Source organism: Nannospalax galili, unplaced genomic scaffold (assembly GCF_000622305.1).
Source record: "Nannospalax galili isolate Female #2095 unplaced genomic scaffold, S.galili_v1.0 scaffold32, whole genome shotgun sequence".
Lineage (NCBI taxonomy): Eukaryota > Metazoa > Chordata > Mammalia > Rodentia > Spalacidae > Nannospalax > Nannospalax galili.
In genome coordinates this window covers 581,109-603,991 of record NW_008335297.1, presented here as the reverse complement: position 1 = coordinate 603,991, position 22,883 = coordinate 581,109, and the positions used below count along the sequence as shown (strand labels likewise).

At 43.9% G+C, this 22,883-nt stretch overlaps 1 protein-coding gene across 1 annotated transcript in view; it reads right to left on the bottom strand.

The window, feature by feature from the left end:
- The window catches only part of Marf1 (meiosis regulator and mRNA stability factor 1), a gene marked incomplete in the record, with an annotated part of 45,655 nt that overhangs the window by 12,241 nt on the left and 10,531 nt on the right, over positions 1–22,883 (bottom strand). The window contains 14 exon segments of the mRNA XM_008829976.2: positions 4,024–4,251; positions 5,848–6,050; positions 8,077–8,210; positions 8,371–8,513; positions 9,291–9,511; positions 11,755–11,930; positions 12,586–12,705; positions 12,833–13,069; positions 15,443–15,523; positions 17,601–17,779; positions 18,886–19,075; positions 20,113–20,271; positions 20,357–20,514; positions 20,704–21,129. Of these exon segments, the coding sequence (XP_008828198.2) occupies positions 4,024–4,251; positions 5,848–6,050; positions 8,077–8,210; positions 8,371–8,513; positions 9,291–9,511; positions 11,755–11,930; positions 12,586–12,705; positions 12,833–13,069; positions 15,443–15,523; positions 17,601–17,779; positions 18,886–19,075; positions 20,113–20,271; positions 20,357–20,514; positions 20,704–21,129 (2,655 nt within the window).

The window sequence follows — 22,883 nt, the reverse complement described above, 5'->3', positions numbered from 1 at the left end:
CGTTTTCATCTTTCATCTTTGGTATGTGTCTAGTCAATTATTTCAGATTCTCAAGGAGATGAAGAACTTAATGAGTAAGTGCACTGGGAAGGAAACCTGAGAAAGATATGTGATATGATCTGTATGTACCATGGGCAGAAATTTAAAAAAAAAAAAAAAAAAAAAAAAAAAAGCTAACGTTTTCATCTTTGGTATGTGTCTAGTCAATTATTTCAGATTCTCAAGGAGATGAAGAACTTAATGAGTAAGTGCACTGGGAAGGAAACCTGAGAAAGATATGTGATATGATCTGTATGTACCAGATACCATGGGCAGAAACAAGTATTTGGTGACTAAGACCGCATGCCTTGGTTGAGGGCTGAGCTCCTGCCTTGGGCCTTTAACTGCAGGAGGCAGAGCTCTGAGCACACAATGCCACTTGAGCATTGGTCAATGGATCCACTGTTCACTCTTTCAGCTTCTTTACCCCTTTCTTTGCTTTCCCTTCAAGGACCAGGGGGTCTCAGTGCCCACAGCAGTGCCTACAGTAAGGACTAAGAGATCACAGTCTTGCTCTCTTTGGGACTCTAGAGCTAGCCCCACATCCGCTCATTTGTCTGGTTCTCAGGCACCATGCTGGACCAAGGCGGGAGCATTCGGAAGACTTTCATTCCACACACCATGGTGATGGAACCACAGGTTTCCTGCTTAGAAAGCAGGGGCTCAGGGGTCTGGAGAGATGACTCACTAGTTAAGAGCACTGGCTGCTCTTGCAGAGGACCTCACATTCAGTTCCCAGCGTTCACATGAGGTGGTACAACTTCCAGTAACTCCAGTTCCAGGGGATCAACACCCTCTTCTGGCCTTCACAGGCACCACACTGGCATGTACACGGTGCACATACGGACAAGCAGGTACGTGCGTGCGCACACACACACGCACACACACAAATAAAAATAAATCTTAAAAAAAAAAAAAAAAGAAAGCAGGGGCTCAGTCAGCAGACTCAAGCCTGGCAGATCTGAGTTAGCCTTGGAATTCCAGACCACGACTGTTACTGCTGCTTTTTAAGAAAACCAATCAAAATTCTGCTTCTTTGATGTTCCTGAGATCCATCTCCCAGTCTCAATCCTGGCTACACAATAGAATCATCAGGACTATTTCAGCAGTGCCAATGCTCAGAGCACACTCAGACTGCCACACAAGACCTCACAGGCAGCTCAGGAAGCTCAGGCTCTGCATTTCCCACAAGTACCCAGTGAGAGCCAAGTGGTAGCCAGGGTGCCACTGGGGACTCTCACCTTTTCCTATCTTTTTTATCTTCCAATTCAGCCTCACTGACCATCACTGGGCCCTGGCTTAGGGTCTTCACTGGGGTTTTACTGATGTTGTTTTTGTGACAGGGTATCATATAGTTCAAGCTGGCATCCCTATGAAGCCAAGAATAACCTTGAACTCATGCTCCTCCTGCTTCTACCTCCCAAGTGCTGGGGTTACAGACATACACCACCACGGCTGATTTATGTGGTGCTGGGAATTGAGTTCAGGGCTTCGTGAATTCTCAGCAAGCACTCAACCAACCGAGCCATGTGGTTAGTCCTGGCTTTCCTATCCACCTGTGACCACCCTTACTATCCTCCTCAGCAAGGACCACTGATGGGACCTGTCCCCCAAATCATGACCTTTCAGTCCCTCAATTTCTTGATCTTGCAAAGGACTTGGGTTCAGTTTCCAGCACCCACATGGTGACTCACAACTGTCTGTAACTCCAGTTTCAGAGGATTCAATGCCCTCTTCTGGCCTCTGTGGGTACCAGACATGCATGTGGTATACTTGCATACATATAGGCAATGCTCATATACATAAAATAAAAATAAATACATCTTTTTTAAAAAAGGCAATGAATTTTTCCTTCCCAGAATTCCTGCCCCAGTGTCGTCCCTACAAGCCGCCATGAGTTTTGTCTGGGTCTGCCTGCCTTTCTGAATCCTAACTTGGACAGGAATAGCTATTCCTATCTCTTCTGTCTTTTTTCTTTTGGGTGCTGGCCAGAGTCTAAGTATGTTCTCCATGGTACTCTGAAGCCCCTCCCACCGTGTGGCTGACTGCCATGCTGGCTTATCTCACGTAGCATGATGATTTTTCTATTTTCCAATCTCTTCCTCCAGGAAGCTGTAAGATTACAGCATGCCTGCTCTCGGATTTTTCTTTTAAAGTCTAATAAATTGCCCTTGGGCTTCTGTTTGCATCCACTCTTAAGAACCCTAGGAGGGAACCCTGGTTTTCTCAGAATCACATGGTGGCTCTGTAGGACTCCCCAAGATTTCTGGTAATACTTCTTTCTTGCATTAAAAAAAATTTTTTGAGTGTTGGAGAGATGGCTCAGTGGTTAAGAGCACTGGTTGTTCTTGCAGAAGACCTGGGTTGAATCCCAGCACCCACATGGCAGCTAACAACTTTCTGTAATTCCAGTTCCAGGGGGTCCAACACCCACTTCTGTCCTCTGTGGGTACTGCATGACATGGGTACACTTACACACATGCAGGCAATACACACATACATAAAAAAATAATAAAAATTTTTTTCTTTGAGAAAGAGTCTTACTATGCAGCCCTGACTGGCCTGGAACTCACTATGTAGACCAGACTGGCCTCCAGCTCACAGAGATTAGCCTGCCTCTGCCTCCAAAGTGCTGGGATTAAAGTCATGTGTAACCAAGACTGGCTCTGCCTTTTAATTACTTAACTGGCAGAGAAAACAAACTGGTTCCTACACCCCTAGATAGTATCACTTTCTTCAACCTCTTCTAGTTTTTCTGAGGTCTCAAACAGCCTTGTTGTTTCAGTTTTCCCCTATTACTGAGGACTGAACCCAGGGCTTTGTATTCTGGGCAAGCTCTCTACCATTGTAACCTTTTTTTTGGTCCTGAGAATACAGGCCTGTGCCACCAAGCCTGACTTCTGCTCTTCTATTTTCTGTTCATCTTAGCACTTGGGGCCATTTTTATCAGCATTCTTATCAATACTTTAAATTCCACTGTCCTTAAGTCCCTCCCCTTGTGTTCATTTTGCAAACTCCCACCATGAACCCGGTCATCAGTCTCTGGACCTGCACCCACCCCAGCTGATGTCTCTATAGTCCATCTGTGACCACAGTGCTCCTGCACCTTCCTGACCTCAGATCAGACCACTCCCACTCCACAAAACACGTAAGACCCTCTCCTCACTCTTCCACTTGGAGTCCTCCCTCTCTTCCTCTCTTTAAGAAGTTACCTTAGATGATAAAATAGCATCCATTTCCCAATGACAAATGCCGTACTTACACTGGAGCCCATCTGATAGCGCCTGCTCCTGTGAAAGATTAAATAAGAGCCATCCCTCCTTCTTCTCTACCTCACATCTCCTCAGGACACCACCCAGAAGCCTTTCACCTGTATGCTCATTTTTCTCCATCAAGTCAATCCTTATGGCTCTCAAATACACTCAGGTCTTTGCACCTGGACACCAAGCCCAGTAGCACACTGGGTCCCTCCACCCCATGTGTCTGACTCTCGCCACAGCAAGCTAGTCAAAAGCTATGGCTGCGAAAGCCTGTTGCCATTGTTTCTCCTCCCCTCATTCCTCAGCTGATTCCAAGCGTCACCCTCACCAGCAAGCCAGTTACCTCCACCTGGCCAAGTCCCATGAAATGCTGCTGACTACTTTTTCCCTGGTTCTGGGACACCCATTTTTCTGGTGAGCTCCTTGCTCCCTATCTCCTGTGATGGTTCTCCCCCTCTAAGTGATCTATCATCAGCAAATAACCAGATTCCCTTTGCACTTCTGACTGGGGGTGTTACCACTTCATGCTTCCCTTTCCAAAGAACACAAGTTCAAAATGCCAAACCAAGCCATCTCCTATTCCCTAGTGAGGTCTCAACAACACACAGAATAAGCTGTGAAGCAACAGCAAGCCACACAGGGTGCAAACACAGACACAATGAGCATACCCAGCACTGAAGTGTGGACCACACACAGCATACTCTGTGGAAGGTCATCCACTCACCTTCACAACATGGCAGAGCTTCTGTGTCAAAGCCAAAACTGAGCTAACATCATAGTCTTGGAGACGAAATGTATATCCAAAAGTTTTAGCATATTCTGTAAGCAGATCTGTCATCATAAGGCAGTTATCTTTTTGGGACCGCAGAAGTTTAACAAACTGGGCAGCTAGAGCCTTGAATCGTTCTACTTCTGTCAAAGTCAGGATTTTTTCTTCTCCACATTCCAATACCTTAAGAAATACACAAGGAGGAGGGAGGGGAGTTCAAACACATTATGATTGCACCTGAAATTAAAAGGCATGAAAACCTACACAATTACTCACTTAAAAGTAGATGGCATTTTGGGTATAAAGGCCCAGTTCCTCAAGATCAAAGAGATCTAAGACTGACTGCACAAAAATGTACTCACTGCCAAATCACGTATTTATAAATGGTTAACATGGTAAATTCTGGCATGTGTATTTTACAACAATAAAATAAGTTCTAGAATGCTGGGTATGGTGGCACATGCCTTTAATCCTAGCACTTGGGAGGCAGGTGGGTCTGTGAGATCGAGGACAACCTGGTCTCCATAGTGATTTTCGGGCCAGTTGAGACTATGGAAGACCTTGTCTCTAAAAAAAAAAAAAGGCTAGACATGGTAGCACATGCTGTTAGCCATTAGTCATGTTAGTCCCAGAAATTGGAAGGCAGAGGCAGGTGGATCTCTGTGAGTTCAAGGCCAGCCTATTCTATATAGTGAGTTTCAGGCTGGCTGGTGCTACAGCGAGACCATGTATCAAAAAAGTTTTAGGGGCTGGAGAGATAGATGGCTCAGTAGTTAAAAGCACTTGTTGCTCTTGTAGAGGACCCAGGTTCGGTTCCCATAAGCCACATGGCAGTTTACAACAGTCTGTAATTCCAGGTCCAGGGGATCCGACATACTCTTCTGGCCTCCTTGGGCATCATGTATACATGTGATGCACTGACATACACATAAGCAAAACACTTATACACACAAAATTTTTAAATCTTAACAGCTTGGCACTGACGCTACCTCATGCACTCACTCACCTCCATAAAAGCGATTAGAAAGTATGGAGCTACTACCCAGATTAAGACAGACACTATCAGGGCTGAAGAGATGACTCAGCAGAGGACCTGGGTTCAGATTCCCACCAGCACCCACATGGCAGCCAACAATCATCCGTAACTCCAGTTCCATGGGATCCAACACCCTCCTCTGACCTCTGCAGGCATTGCACAACACAGGTAGGTGCACTTACATACACACAGGCAATACACTCATACACATTAAATAAAATAATAAAATATATTATTATTATTATTTTGGTCTTTTTGACAGAGTCTCCCTGTAGCCCCAGCTGGCCTGGAACTCACTATGTAGACCAAGGCTGGCCATGAACTCAGATCTGAATGCCTCTGCTGCCCGAGTGCTGGGATTAAAGGCCCGAGCCACCACGCCCAGCAAATAAAATATTTTAAAAGACTAATGCTATCATATTCTTTTTTCAATAATTGCCCTAAACAAGTTTGAGGATTATTTTTAAGACAGAATCTTGCAGTTTAACTCAGGCTAGCCTCAAGCTCACAGTTCTCCATCCTCCATCTCCTAAGTGCTGTGATTACAGGCATATATCAGTATGTCTAGCTGAAGAATAATTCTTTATTGCAGAACAAATCCCACATTTACTTAAAAATACCAACATAGTTTTGCTGGTGGGAATATTTCAGACTCATAATTTAAAAAACAAAAACAACAACAGAAAACCTCCATATGCATACGCTCAGAAAGATGCTTATAGAATTAGAATTATTTCACTTACTTGTAAAATATCAGGTATGGCTTCCAAAAGTTCAAGTAGTTTGGTAAATCCATAGTATGCGAGTTTGCACTGCCGGCCAAAGTGGTGGTGGTACGAGGGAATGAATTTATTAAAGGGCATCCGGAAATGGGGCTGGTGACGCAGCAAATCGACAACATCCTTCGAGAACTGCTTTGTCCTTTCGATTTCATCCTGAGTACGTTCTTTAAAAACCAGAACATATTATAAGTCAGTCTTCCACCCATTTGTGCTTATTACCAACCTCACAGTTAAGTCCCATTCAGAGCTTACAAGAGATCAGCTTTGCCTTCTAAACTCACACAATCCCAAACAGTCATACTTAGTCTTCCTGTTGGTAACAACCTCATAAGCCAGGAACAATTTCCCATCATTCTGTCTACTCCATCTATAAGAATACAATACACCCAAAGGTCTTTGCACTTAAAAGTAATCTGGATGCTATTTCTTTGAAATCAGGTTTTGGTTTATTCATTTGATCTTCAGTTAAAAAGTTGCTGGCAGGGGCTGGAGAGATGGCTCAGCAGTTAAAAACACTGGCTGTTCTTACAGAAGACCCAAGTTCAAATCCCGGCGCCCACATGGCAACTAACAATTGTCTGTAACTCCAGTTCCAGGGGATCCGACAGCCTCTTCTGCTCTCCATGGGCACTGCATGACACGGGTGCACTTACCTACATGCAGGTAATACATGAATACACATAAAATAAAAATAATAAAATATTTTTTTTTTAAAAAGTTGCTAACGGGGTTAGATGTGGTAGTGTATGACTTTAATCCCAGTACTCGAGAGGCAGAGGCAGGCAGATCTAAGGCAGCCTGGTTTACATATCAAGTTCTAGGCCAGCTGGGCTATAGAGAGACCCTGTCTCAAAAACCAAAAAGAAAACAACAAAAGTTGCTAACAAAGAAGAGTATTAGGCACCAAAATGTTCCCATTTGTTTTTAAATTAGAATTAGAAAAAGACAGACACTCTAAACTTTAACTCTGGAAGTCTGTGACCTCAGGGCCACCAGTGTTCTGCAGGATACTGGTGGCCCTGCTGGTCAGTAAAAGGGAGAACATGAAAATAAAGAGATCTGTCTTCAGACTATGAGCTGCACTGTACTACAAGTGGACAGACAAGCCACGTTACTCTAAGTTTTGTTTCTTTTCTTTTTTTTTTTGAACAGAGTCTCACTCGGTCTGGAACTCACTGTATAAACCAGGCCTGCTTCAAATTCAAAGATCCACCTGCCTCTGCTAATAATGCTGGGGTTAAAGGCACATGCCACCACTAAGTCCAGCTTTTGTTTCCTTCTTAAGTGTGTACAGTGAGGCAGTTTTGGCCAACTGCAGAAATCACTGTGCACAGCTGGGAAGCACTTTAATAAAGTGCTGGTTACAGCCTTTTCTCCCCTTTAAGTAAATTCTTGTAAAGTAGTGTGCTTTCAGGGCTGGAGGGGGTGGCTCAGTGGTTAAGAGCACTGATTGCTCTTGCAGAAGACTCGGGTTTGAATCACAGCACCCACATGACAACTAACAACTGTCCATAGCTCCAGTTCCAGGAGGTCCGACGCCCTCTTCTGTCCTCCATGGGTACTGCACGACATGGGTGCATTTATGTACAAGCAAGCATAACACTCAGACACATAAAAATAAATCCAAAAAATGTTTTTTTAAAAAAGTAGTGTACTTTTAGGGCTGGAGAGATGGCTCAGCCGTTAAGAGCACTGACTGCTCTTGCAGAGGACCCGGGTTCAATTCCCAGCACCCACATGGCAGCTATGAACCGTCCTTAACTCCAGTTCCAGGGGAATCCAAAGCCCTCTTCTGACCTCCTCGGCATTGCATGACACGGGTGCACTCACATACATGCAGGCAATACACTCATACACATAAAACAAAAATAGTAAATAAAATATTTCTGAAGTAGTGTACTTTCTTTGGTGACATGTGGCTTTCCCTATTCCAAAAAGCACAGGCTGTACTGTGTACTAAGTAGCAGTTTTCAAACCTCACTTCCCAAGGAACCTTTAAGAACCATGGAAAGGGAGAGGAAAGGACACCCCCTCCTAAATTATTTCATTTTAAATAACTGTTGAGGTAGGCATGATGGCAAGAGTACTGCTCCAAGTTTGAGGCCAGCCTGGGCTACCTAGTGAGTTTCAGTCTCAAACGACAACAAAATAAGAACACTCCCATAGAAATAGACACATCCTTCCACATACCTCTTCTGGGGATACAAATGACCATGTCATTATCTTGTTGGGACAAGCAGATGGTTGTGTCTGGGATCTCAGATACAATATCAATCAATTCACAAACACCATACTCGGTGACATCCCAGTCCTTTGAGAAACACCTAGATTTTAACATGGGAAATGGGCAAAGAATGAGTAAAATCAATGCCACAATAACAAGTTTCCCAAGAGTACTTAATAGAAAAGTCAGACCACTATTTAAAACTTGTGGGAAGCATTTGGAAATGTTTGCTTTTGTTTTTTTAGTTCTCATCAACTCACCAATGATAAGCCTGTGAGAACTCTCTCAGAATGACCTGCTTGCTGGCCTGGGACTTGAGAAGTTTCAGTAAATCCTGAGTAAAGCGTTTCACCTGGGCCCTGTGCGTGAGGGTCAAGAGGCGCTTAGAGCCCATTCCAAGAATCTGAAAATCAAATATTCTGATTACTTAAGACTCCTAAGAACTCAAAAGACACTTTCCTGTGTTGACTTTGTCTCTCTTGCTCATTCCCCTCAGAGAATAACTCCCCTTATGTCTGCAATATGGGATAGACACAAACCAACATGTACAATTAGAAAGAACAATGGCCCAACTACCTGGGACCACAATACATCCAAACCCATTGTTTGATGCTGCACACCCTGTCTCAAATAATCACGGGCATAAAGAGGAAGACTACATGGTCAGTCTGGACAAATAATTATGATTCTAAAATACAGCTAAGTTTTCAAGCCTTTTCACAAATGGGAAACTATCAAAACAATGTCGAGGCAAAATGATAGGAAAAGTCTACAAGAGGATCCAATGCTAAGCTCTAGCCCAGTGACTAATACCCACTCATTTAGAAAGGTAGAGCCCTTGACTCCCTGGAAGGTGCCAACATGAAGTGCACAATGTTCACAGCGGCCCCTAACAATGATGAACATCCTAGAGTACTGTGCTGGGAGGCAGGTTAAGGTCCAAAGAGCTTAAGGTAAAATACCCCAGGCCTCTAAGGAGTTCCTCTGGGTTAGAAACTTGTAGCATCCTCAAAACTTGAGAGGGCATCCATACTCTGAAGAAAGCTTTCACAAGATGTTAGCTCAGAACTGAGTTCTGAGAAATGATGTGACTATTCTGTCCTGCATCTTTGGCTGTGGCAGCCAAAGTCATGAAGGAGCACTCCCTTTGGAGAACAAATGACCCCTCAGAATCCTTTACCTGCAGCACGTGAGGCACGGCCTCTAGTAGCTCAATCAGCTTGGAATATCCATAGTCTGAAACCCGGCACTGCTTTGCAAAATGGTGGTGGTACGAAGGGATGAAGTTATTGATGGGTATGATACAAGATGGCTGGTTCTTCAGCAAATCAATAACTGCTCTGCTGAACTGGATCAGTTGGGGATTACCCACAGGACTTTTCGAACGCAGAAGCCAAGGGTCTAGAAAAAAGACAGAACACGTAAGACCCAAAGGATGATTTCGCTAGCTGACAGGAAGGCCACTGTGTTCTTACTTGAGTTCACTCAGCAGTAAACAGAGGGACCAGATGGCTGCCTTGAGATCCAGCTTCTATACTCAGGTCCTACAGGATCAATTGGTCAGGCCCCTTACTAAAGGTGGTAAATCAGTCTTCATAATTCTCAGAAGTGAAAATAAAGTGCACACTAGTGTTACAATAGAGGCGAAAATACAGGGGGACTCACCCTTTTCAGAGATCCATTTCTAACTTGGCATGTGTATCAGACTTTCTCACAGAGACACAAAGTAGATGGGCACCAGGTAGGTGAGAGTTAACCCATAACAGAGCTGAAGCATTACCCAGAAAGCTATGGTGCACAGTAATGTTAGAAAACTACCAGGCCAGAAAACTGAGGAAGAAGAAACAGGATCCATCTACCTACCTACCTACTTACCTATGTAGCCCTCGCTGTGAAGACCAGGCCAATCTCAAACTCATAGCACTCCTCCTGCCTCTGCCTAAGTGCTAGGATTACAGGCCTGCACCACCATGAAACAGGTTTTTACTTTATCTTGAGTGCTCACACCTGAAAAAAAACTTTAACTAAAAAAGCCTAAATAGTGGCATAGTGCTACATGCCCTTAATCTTAATTGGAAGGGGGCTGAGACAAAAGGATCCAGGGTTCAAGACAAGCCTGGATTACATTAGTGAGCCCCTGTCTCCAAACAAAGCAAAACCTAAGAGATAAGACAGAAACCTTCATAAAGAAAAGGAAGGGACTTGTGGACTCCTAGCATAGGATAGAAAAGGGCTTCATAGGCCCTGAACAGCCCAACACTGAGGGAAAGAGAGGATGAGTTCAGGAATTCTCTGTCTAGCAATTCTCCCAGGGGTGCCTGACTCAGGTCAAGCTCCTAGTCATCCTCACCACTTTTTCTGTATAGGAAAAAGGAGGTGGAAGCCTAAGGGGGAAGACATGCTGGGGCCAAAGAAAAGGATGTCTGTGTACATGTGTGGCTGTACATACATACACACATATGCTCATATGTATGAAGATTTAAAAATGATAGTCACAGCAACATGACACATCAGCAACTCTAGGCCCCCATAACACAGAAACTCACCCAAATCTAGGTTAAATTCCCCAGACCTTTATATTGAAAGATATTTTCACATTTATCAAAGTCAGCAATGATGGGCCAGGAGTGCATGATAGTGCACACCTTTAATCCCAGCACTCAGGAGGCAGAGGCAGGCAGATCTGTGAACTTGAGGCAAGCCTGGTCTACACAGTGAGCTCCAGGCTAGCTACACAGTAAGATGCTGTTTCAAAAAAAGTCAGGAATATTGACTAAAATGAATTTCAAAGGTAAACACGCATTCAAACATTTCCTTCAAGTGCTTGAGGCTATTTTAAAAAGGTCCAATAAGCCAAAGGCTTTACAAAACCAAGCAGCTGAAGAAATGTGCAGATGTAAAACCTGGGTTTTAAGTGTCTTCCTAAGTCATGCTGGTGCTGATTTTTAAAATAATTTTATTTATTATATTTATTTTATGTGTGTGCATGTATTGCCTGCATGTAGGGAAGTATACCCGTGTCATGCAATGCCTGAGGAAGTCAGAAGAGGCTGTTGGATCCCCTAGGACTAGAGTTACGGACAGTTGTTAGTGTGGGTGCTGGAATTCAAACCTGGATCTTCTGCAAGAACAACTATGTTCTTAACCGCTGAGCCATCTCTCCAGCCCTGGTGCTTTCTAACTTTAAGAAGAAATTTAAAATTATATTTGATTCAGATTCTTACAAGATTCCTTTTGTGGTCTATCTTTGAAAACATTTGTACTCCAAGTTCATAGCCTTCTCCAGACCTGGGCGGGGTGGGCGGTGGTGGTGGTATGTGTACATGTGCACACAGATATGGCTACTCATGCCGTGGAACTCATATGGAGTCAGAGGACAACCTGTGGAAGTTGATTCTCTCTTCCCACCTTATGGGTCCCAGGTACTGAACTCAGATTGTCAGGTTTCGTGGCAACTACCTTTACCTACTGAACCTGCTGGCCCAATGTTGGTAATTTCAAAAGTCAGGTTCTGTCAAGTCCTTGGCATTTAAGGACAACTGTAAGATTGGAGGAGATACCATGGTACCAGGTCCTCCTGGACTCCTTGTAGATGGGGGATGGGGGGCTCAGCAGGACTCAATCTCAGACGCCTGCCCACTTACCAGTGTTGGGAGGTGGGGGCTTGTTGTGAATCCACTTCACTACTTTGATGCCATTCTGAGCGGTGGCAATGTTAACTCCAGGAATGCAGGTGATGAAGTGTTCTAAGGGGACACCCCCATGGCTGTCCTGTAAGATTTCTAGGTCACCAAACTCTGCAGCATAGCAATCTGGAAAGCTGAAGGGACAAAAAGGTTAAATGAAAATAATGGAAAGCCAAGTATATGCTAAACAGCAGGCTTTTGTTCAATGTATCTGTCTGATGGGCAACTTCAGTCTGGTTTAATGCTAGAACTAAGGTCCCAGAGAGGCAACTGCTGTGGTGCCAGCTTCTGTGATACATTCTGATGATTCTAGAAATTCCTGGGCAGTGTTCAGGAGGGGCTTAGATGGAAGGCAACCAGGCTCCAGGTCAATCACTACTATAACATTTGGGGCAGTAAGGCCACAGACTCAGAGTTGGCCTTTATATCCAGTCTACATTGTGGCCCAGAGTGATTCAGTGTGTGCAGGTAAAGGCTTTCCTCCCCAGCCTTAAAGCCTGCATGAAGTTGTGTACTGTGCTTGCACTTGTACAGCTCTCAATTCAGACCCACAAGGCATCTCTCTTCTGTAGAGAAGAAACTGTCTTCCTCCTGTTTATGTTTGTGAGATTCAACATAAACGTAGTATTCTGTTTGAAACACCAAGGAGCACAGAGCCACTTCTGATAAATAAACTGTTATGGCTGACAGATAGGAGAGAACCCTTTCTCTAATCCTTGGCACAGTCAATGGACAGATCGCAGGGAAAACCACTACAGTACTCAAATCCTAGCAGCTAACATAGCTCACCTTAACAAAGGCACGGTGCCCTCATGGGTCTGGAGAAGACTATGAACTTGGGGTGCAAACGTTTTCAAAGACAGAACCACAAAAGGAATCTTGTAAGAATCTGGATCAAATTCATGTTCACTGTAGGAAAGAGAGCAAAACAGTCAGCTGACATTTCTCAGGGGTCGAAAACATTAAGGGTGTTGTTAATTCTAACATGTTCCAGGATCACATATAAAAGGTCTTCCAAGGTAGACGGGCAGCATACCTGAAGTCCTTATTAGAACAATGCTGTCTGCAGACGGGCTCATGATATTCTAACTCTTCAAATATAATTGGGCTGCAATTTGTAGAGGAGCCATCATGTGACTGTGACGACCCCAGGGGGCTCTGGCGGGCCTGGCTGCTGGGTAAGAGACACACTAGCCGCCCATTTCCCTGCTCACGGATTGCAATTGTGTCTGTTAATTTATATAAATCTGACACGTTCAACTTGTGTCCAAACCTAAGAACAAGAGAGAGATACTGACTTAGATTATAGAGAAATACCTGACCCGTTTAAATAAAGAGCCACAACCAAAAATGGCTTCTCTACCTCTCCAAATGTAAAGCCATATTACTCTACTCTGAACTCATTCACTCCTGCAACCACATGTGGCTCATAGGCACATACAATGGCACTATTAGTTGGTAGCTCTTCCCATGTCAATACCCTTACTGCACATCTGGGATGGAGAACTCTCCATGTAGCATTCTCACCCACATGCACCTCAACTGTGGGACCATGCGTCCTCTGGCCCTGGACTCAACAGCCCTGACTTGGCTCTGCTACACCTAGAGCTTAAAGGCCCAGGCTCTGAAGCAGACAGATTTGGATTCACATCCTGAGTCTATTTCAATCTTTGTACCTCAATCAAGATACACAACAAATGTGAGCCTTAATTTTTCTCTTTAACCTGGTATGATAACACACCCCTCACCATGCAGAGGTGAAGATTAAGTGTGATAAGTATGGATAGGGCTTGGCTTGGTGTACACACGTGGTTAACAGTCACCTGCTCTTCAGTCCTCCCTGTCCAGCAGTTCACTGCCAGTGCCCTATATCCACACTCCAATGTCTTCCCTAGCAACACCTGTCCCCTGGGTCTCCCCATCCAGGGAGATGCATATTCTTTCTGTGCTCTCATTCTTGGTATTAAACTCTCCTTTCCCTCAGAGTGTGATCACCTGGTCTCTAAGGAGCTGCATCTGCCCAGGTTCTTAACCACTTCCCTCCTAAGGTTTATCCAAAAGACTCTATGACAACTGTTCTTTGTCACCAGTTGTCCCCAAACCTCAGCCCATTTCCTCAGCCTGAGATTCCTCATATGCCTGACATCTCTTTCTGCGCCCTCCTTACCCATACTCAGCTCTAGGGCTGCTCCCCAGCCTTCTATCCATTTCTACCTTCTCTGCTTCTCCTCTCACCTCCTCTGGGCTTATCTGCTTCCCTGCCCATCACAATTCCCTTTAGGCAAACAATAGCCACTATCCAAAAAGCCTCCACAGAGTAGCACCGCAACACTCTGGCCACCCAGAAGGCATATGTCTAAAACCAAGACCCCACTCTCTATGTCCCTATTCAAGCTTCGTCTCCCTGCTTCCTGTTTACCTGTCGCACCACGCTTCCAGGCATCCAAGGCAAAAAGCGCAGATCAAATAACTTATACGTTTTAAAATCTGGCCAGACAGGGTTTTATGTAGCCCTGTCTAGCCCTGCACTTGCTACGAAGCTAAGGATGCTCCTGAACTCCAGATCCTCCAGCTTCCATCCCAAGTGCTGGGATTACAGGTGTGTGTCATCATGCTTTGAAGACACATGAAATTTCTGGAGCATCTAGGTCTTTGTGCTCTAACAGCACCAGCTCAGAGTTGACCTCGAGCAGAACTTTCCCTCTTCTCCTCCTCTCCTTATTCATACCATCTCAGACACTCCTGCCACCAGGAGTCTCCCGGAAGATGGTTCTGATCAACACAGCTCTCCATTCTCCTCACCTCCAATACAAGAAGTGGCTCCTGCTACCGGTGGAGCAACATACACACTCCTGGTTTTGCCCCTCCTTTGGATCTTTGAAGCATTTCCTCTTCCCTGCACCTCCTCTTCAGTGATAGTTCTGATTTCTTCCCTTTCCTTCTAATGCCTCTGAGATGGCCATGAGCTTCTCAGACAGGCATTTCCACAGTGCCTCAGCCTTCATTGCCACTGACACTTTTAAACATCTACTACACACTGGACACTGAAGATAGGGTTAGGTCAGATCCAGTCCTGTCTAGAGTTTACTGTCCAGATCATGCTCAAAAATGTCATTCCAATAATAAAAAAACTAGTCAGCAAAACAAGACAAGAGTATAGCTTTGGTAGCCAGGCATGGTGGTACATGCCTTTAATCCCAGCAAATGGGAGGCAGAAACAGGCAGATCTCTGGGATCGAGACCAGCCTAGTCTACATAGCTGTCTCAAAAAGACAAAAAAAGGTGTAGCTTTGGGAACTGAAGTCTACATTTGCTAAAAAGGAGCTGGGCGTGGTGGCACATGCCTTTAATCCCAGCACTTGGGAGGCAGAACTCTGTGAGTTCGAGGCCAGCCTAGTCTACATAGTGAGTACTTCCAGGTCAGCTGGGGCTATAGGAAAACCCTGTCTCAAAAAGAACAACAACAACAAAAAGGATCCTAAATTCCTAAATTCAAACTTCCAATCTTAATCTTATCAGCATTGCCTTTATTCATTCCCTTTACAAGAGGAACATTCCTTAAGGGCCACCACCATAAGTCTGTGAACAGAAGCCACCAATCACCAATCTCTACTAATTGTATCAATGGAACAACAGCCTTACTTACTTTTTTTCATAGATGTCCGTAAACTTAAAAAGAGGTAAACAGCAGGCAGGAGCATCTTGAAGAACAGACACTGTCTCTGCACTGTACGACAAAATAGTCAAATTAGAGTACAAACCACTTGCTCTACATTATGAAGTATACTCTTTTTTTTTGGTCATTTTGAGACAGGGAGACCATGTCAGCAGTTAAGAGCACTGACTGCTCTTGCAGAGGACCTGGGTTCGATTCCCAGCACCCACATGGTGGCTATGAACCGTCCTTAACTCCAATTCCAGGGAAATCCAAAGCCGTCTTGTGACCTCCGCGGGATTGCACGACATGGGTGCACTCACATACACGCAGGCAATATACTCATACACGTAAAATAAAACCCATTTCCTTAACTGCCTCAGAAGCTTCTGTACTGACATCCTGAAGCCTCTTTTCAGCTCTAAGAAGTTGTGGGGGAATAGAAAGGTCTTCTTCTTTACTCTAAAAAACCAGGCTGAACATTACTGAGAAGCAGATTTAGATATCAGATTGAAAAAAAAAAAAAAAAAAAAAAAGTGCATAAAATTAGTGTAATGTACATATAAAGCAAATTTACTAGTTTCAGATAAGTCAGAATTAACTTTCCAGAAAATTTTAAAAGAAAATGAAAAAGATTTTAGGGATAAGCCAATGAAAGATTATTAAGTCATACCCTAAGACTTTTGTTAAGATTTATTTTTAATTATGTGCGTCTGTGTGTGGGTATGAGTGCAGGTGCCTATGAAGTACAGAAGAGGGTGTCAGATACCCTAGAACTGAAGTTATGGGCAGCTATGAGCTGCCCCTTGTAGATGCTGAGAACTGAACTCAAGCCCTCTGTAAAAGCAACAAGCCCTCTTAACTGATGAGCCTCTCTCCAGCCCCTATCCTGGGATTCTAATCAGACTCAGTCACAGGATTTCATACACTTGTACAGCAAAAGACATGACCTCCCTTGGGGGTGGAGGAATGGGGGCAAAAGGGGGCGATAAAACGTGTGGTTTTTAACTCAGGGCAGAGGCAGAGTAGCATGAATACCTCTTGCCATTTGTGGCTTATTTATCAGATGCAGAGACTAGAATTCCCATGTGACTGGACGTGCAACTGTAAAACACTACCATCTTAACCATGCTTTATAAAAAAGGTACCAAGAGGGGCTGGCTGGAGAGATAGCTCAGCGGTTAAGAGCACTGATTGCTCTTGCAGAAGAGCCGGGTTCAATTTCCAGCACCCACATGGCGGCTACGAACCATCCTCAACTCCAGTTCCAGGGGAATCCCAAGCCCTCTTCTGACTTCTGCGGTACTGCACGACACGGATACACTCACATACATGCAGGCAATACACTCATACACATAAAATAAAAATAATAAATAAAATTAACAAAAAAAAAAGGTACCAAGAATAGTCAAAGGGAAAAGCCCAGAACCAAACCCCAACTCTGAAGGCTAATTCAGGAGATTAACCCAATAGGATTAGAAAGGACTTTTCCCATTTTCTTACTTTCCCAAAGTTGCCAAAAATTTTCTAAGTATTATTTTTATTCTAAGAAAAAAACAAAACCCCATAACTTGAAAGACCAGCAAAGTAAGAGTCAGAGAGAAAATCCTTATTTACACACATAAGAGTAAGTCCTGTTCCACTAGCTTCCCAAGATGAGAACCAAAGAGCATCGATTCTTACTGTAAGTAAAGTCATGAACTCTGCACAACTGAGCAAATCATTAGGGAGGCTCTGGGGCTGGATGTCTAGTTGGCATTAAGGATTCACCTGCAAGTTGGGAGCTTAGAAGCTCTGTAGATATGGTCTTTTAGACAAATTCACTGTCTACCAGGATTTCAAGGCAGTATTTTACACTTTTTAGGTTTCTAAGCTTTACTACAGAGATCTGCTATTTTTAGAACCTGTCCGGGTATGTGCTGTGCTGTTTCACTCCCAAGTGCCTGTCAAGTGTAAGCTGTGTTTGACTTTTGGTTAATGACCTGAACAAGAGTCAGAGGGCTGATTTCAAGCTCTATCAATTCACAATAAGCATTCTTGCAACAAGAAGACTGGGAGCATGATAAAAATCTATTTTTATTATTTCTCAAACTGTTTGTAGGTCAGGTGTTCTTTTAAAATGAGTGGCTTAGTTGGTGTTTTCTTTTACCTTAGTAAAGAGAGTGACTTGTTCGCAGCTCCTGTGGAGAGTGAGACCAGGATCTTCTTGCTGCCGATCTTGTGTCTGTGGAGGCTGTTCACTGCACTGATTGCTTCTTGGAGGTTTTCCATCTGCACAATGGCCTTGAGCTGATAATCTGTATGGGAACTGAGCTCAACACTCTTCACCTACAACAGGACGAAGAGAAACAAAGTACTGTGACTACCCAGAAGCCTGTCATTGTCAAAATGAGGGCTAACTGTTGAGGAACACACTAGCAGACTTCAGCACCTCCAAGAGGGATGTGTCTGAGTGTGGTACTGACCAGACTATGGGTGACCTTCAGAAAAGTCAGCTAAGCTGGTCTGCCCCTGTGTCTGGCACACACAGCTCTCAGGTACAAACTCAGAGACCAGGGTTTCTCTGGACTCCTCAAAATTCTGGGTCTATAAAAGGTGCTTTTTTTTTTTTTTTTCGAGGCAGGGTCTCCCTGTAGCCCCAGCTGTCCTGGAACTCATTATGTAGACCAGGCTGGCCTTGAACTCACCTGCCTCTGCCTCCTGAGTACTGGGATTAAAGGTGTGCACCACCACGCCCAGCAAAGGGTGCATTTTTGGCAAACTACACCTAAAAACTGGCTGGACACATTAAAATATAAACAAAAATAGCCAATATTAGTTTCTGTATTTTAGCATATAGCACTAAATGCCTCTACCAATGACAGACATTTCTCATGGCGAGGTCTGTGTTCTCTAGAGTGGTATCCTAAAAACTGGGTATACTGCATTTCTTCCAACAGCCACAAGGGAAAGGAAGGTGTTCAAACCTGCCCAATCACATTCATAGCCTGGTTCTGGTTCTCTTATGTCTAGTTAGGCTCACTGGATAAAACCAACAAGGACAAGAGTGAGCTGGAGGGTGGGGAGATTGGAGAGATGGCTCAGCAGCTCAGAGTGTGTACTGTTTGGTTCCCAGCACCCATATTGAGAGGCTCACAACCACCTGTCACTCTAGCTCCAAGGAATCCAATGCCTATGGCCTCCTGAGGCACCCACACATGTACATACATGTAAGTAATTAAAATAAATAAAATTTTTAAAAAACTGCAATTTTTTTAAAGAGTGAAGCCAGATACAGCGGCTTAACACCTGGAACCCTGGCAACTAGAAGGCTGAGTCAAGAAGACCTTCACAAGTCTGAGGTCAATCTGGGCTAAAGAGTTGAAAATGGGTCATGAAAACATCACCTAACTCCCCCAAACAAAACCAATCAAATAACAAGAGGGCAACGATACCTTGCCATGCCTGGAGAAGGCCTCCTGGAGAAGCTGCTGAAGCTCCTTCCGGGATAACCTGTAGTCCAAGTTGCTGACCAGGATGTCAGCACCGTTTGCAAATGGGTCTGGACAGTCAGTGAGGCTGGTAGGGTTGGCAACGGTGAAAGCAAGAGGAGAGGCTCTGTTTAAAAGGTTTGGAGACATACTCCTGCAGAAAACACACAGAAACATGAAAAATGTTTGGGACACCAAGGTTCTGCGACTCTGGCTTTGCCTGAAACTACTGACGAAAGAGGCTTTTGTATTTGATTTCACAATGTGTTTTATGTTAAACCTATGATGATTTAGGCTTATTGTCTGAAGTGCTATCAGTCAACTCCGGTAAATTATTCAGTACCAAATATTACTTCACAGAAATATTTAAAGCAGAAGGGAGAAAGCACGGGAAGCTTGGTGAGCTAATAACATTCCTCACTGAGCACCTGCTCCTAGGAAGACAGCCTCTGATGATCTTAGGTCATTGAACCTCCTCTGATCCCTGCTCACATGGCACAGTTTTACACATAAGGCTTTTACATGAATTTTTAGGGGGAATTTTACATTCACTTTCTGTAGTGATTCTTCACCAGCTCTGTATGACAAATGCAGTATCAGAACTTGCCTTCATGGCAATCCAGTCTCCCAAGCTTCCCAAAGAACTGGCTTGAGTTTAGAATTATGGATGAGGAGAGTAATAGAGATTCAGAGGTCACAGAGACCCTTACTTCTCAGAGTGCCATGGTAAGAACAACCAATGCATGTCTAGTTTGGGCTTTTTTCTCAACACAAATAAAAATATTGTTTTTGTTTATTTATTTATTTTTAAATTTATTCAGGGTCTCACTAAGTTGCCTAAGCCTAAACTGGCCTTGAAGTATGTAGCCCAGGCAGGCCTCAAACTCATAATCGTTCTGCCTCAGCCTCCCAAATGCTGGGAATATAGGCAAACATGACCTTGCCTGGCCATAAGGACATCTTAATGTCCTTCCCTGTTGACTGTGGCTTACCTACATTTCCAAACGAAGGGAGAAAAGGCAGAAAACAATGTCTCTTAAGGTCAGCTGTGGTAACCGGGGGTAAGGTCTAGCAAGGGGTGGTGACTGACCCTCTCTCACTCCATATTTCTGTACTGTCTCAGTAACAAGCACAATTTTGTGATCCTTCCTGATGCATGCTCCAGCCCACAGGTGAGGAAGCAGGACTTACCTAGGAGACCAAGACTGTGAGGTGAGCAGAGGGCTGACTTGCCTTGAGGCAATCAGTTTGCTGAAGGCAGATGGGTAGCTCACTTGGAAGATAGTCTCCTCCTTCTCCTTTTTCTCTACAGGAGAACTGGTGATACTCCGGGCACTCAGGGTCTCTTTTCTAGTAGAAAGGAAAATGTGAAAGGAAAAGTCACAAGTCTCCCATCATTTCACAGAAGCAACAACTGAGCAGGAACTGGACATACTTCTGACTGTTTCTGTAAAGCGGCTCCGTCATGCCTGTGGATTTCAGAGTGGGCACTGAAGTGCTTGGGCCGTCGTGAGGCAGTGCTGCCAGCTTCACGTGGCCTTGCTGGTGCTCACTGTTTCTGCTGCCAGTCTTTGACTCCATGTGGCACAGCTCCTTCAAAGACACAAGTGCAATGGGCTTAAAACTTAAGTACCTCAGATGGGTTAGAGCCTGCACAGAGAATAACTGAGTCTCAGCAAAAACTAAAAAGAGGAGGATTCAACAAAAATCAGCAGACACAGGACACAGAGACAGATACCCAACCTATCAAGAACTTTGGAAAGCAAGAGGGATCAGAATTACCTGCAAACTTTTAACATTTGTGGTTTTTGCAGCAGATCCAGAATTTGCCTGTGACCCTTTTCCAGGCATGGCTTTGGCACTGGGCGACTGTTCACTTGTGTCTTTGATGAGGCACAATTTTGTGTTCTTAACTTTTTTGGGAGACTTCATTTTATCAGCAATTGCATTTGAACTCTTGGCTTCACAGAGTTCTCTATGTTTTGGAGTAAACGACACAATGATCCTGTTACCAAAGACATCTTCGTTTTCCATCCGCTTCTGGGCCCGCTCTGCACTATCTTGGTTTATGAAGCGGAGAATTGCAGTGCAGCCTGAGATACTCAGCACTTTGCCACCACAGTTGTCAGACAGGCGCCTGAGCCTGTTGCCGATGCTCTTGCCGTCTTTATTGGCTGGTAGGTTATAAACATAGAGCAGAGTGTGGCACTGCAGACACAGGAAACAAGTTAAACTACCTTCAGTCAAAGGCCCAGAGTCAATTTCCAAACAAGAACAAGTGCTAGCTACACGACAATAACAATCTAGAAGAGGAGGGGACAGGAGTATAGACAGAGAGAGGTTACACTGAGTGTTGTTTTGAAGACAGCTAAGCATATATATACTGTGTGAGTCCATTTCTATACTATGTTCAGAAAAGGCAAATCTACAGAGATGGCTGAAGAGCTACCTGGGGTGAGAATGGAAACGGAAGTCTCGAAACCATCTAAAACTCCATGTGTGGCTCCAAATATTAAAAACTAGTCAACTGTCAGGCATAGTGGCACATGCCTTTAATCCCAGCGCTCAGGAGGCTGAGGTAGGTGGATCTCACAGAAATCAAGGCCAACCTGGTCTACATATTGAGTTTCAGCCCAGCTGGGGCTACAGGGAGACTCTGTCTCAAAAAGACAAAAAAAAAAAAAAAAAGTGAACTGTATACTTAAAAGACATGAATTTTGTGCTCCGTAAGTTACAGCCCTACAAGGTTTTAAGTCTTTTTATTCAGCAGGGTGGTTGAATGTCACAAAGTATGTTATAAAACTAGAGCCTGTCAAGTTACCACAGGTAGCCAACAGGTAGCCAATCAATAGCAATAGGCACTGGGTCCTGAGAACCCTTCCAGATGAATTAGGATTTTTGTATTACATGGAATTATGAGCTGGAGAGATGGTTCAGCAGTTAAGAGCACTAGCTGCTCTTTAAAGAGGATCCAAGTTCACATGGTAGCTCACAACTATTCTAGTTCTGGGGGGATCTGATTCCCTCTTCTGGTCTCTATAGGCAATGTACACATATGTACATACATACATGCAGGCAAAACACTTAAGACACAAAAGAAAAAAATAAAGAGACTTTAAAAGCAAAAAGAAAAGAAATAGAATTGTTAAAATGCCAGTAGAGAAGGAAGGTAACTGTGGAGAGGGCTAAATCTAGGAGCCACAAAAGAAATGATAAAATGAACAAAAGTGGAAATAACTTTCAAAAGAAGTATCTAGGGGCAACAGCAAAATAAAAAGATAATTTGCACCTTGCTTATAGCTTAATAAAAAGGCCAAACAAAGGCATATAGTATTTTTCACCTGCCAGACTGGCAAATATTTTAAAAAGACACTTGTACTTTTCACTGACAGAATATGAATCGATATCACCTTCCTGGAGAACAAGATCTTACCAGTAACAACTCAGAACTGCCACAGCTGAGAATTTACCCTGTAAACTATTAGCCCAGGAGCTCAAAGACACCCTGAGTGAATTTGCTGGAGATGGTAAAAACTGGAGACAAAATGTGCAGTAATAGGTAGACTGGTTAAATAAATAAAAGACTAGCCATAAACATATTATCAGTCAGCATTCTGATGGTTAAAAACTATGGGTGATTCATATCAATACCGATATATATGTGAACATGGAAGTACATCCAAGTTATGATATTAGGTTAAGAAAAACACCAGGTAACTTTTAAAATGTTATTGCAGGAGCTGGAGAGATGGCTCAGTGGTTAGGAGTGCTGACTGCTCTTTCAGTGGACCCAGGTTCGATTCCCAGCACCCACATGGTGGCTATGACCCATCCTTAACTCCAGTTCCAGGGGAATCCAACATCCTCTTCTGACCTTCGTGGCATTGCATGACATGGGTGCACTCACATACATGCAAGTAATACACTCATTTACATAAAATAAAAATAAAATATATTTTAGA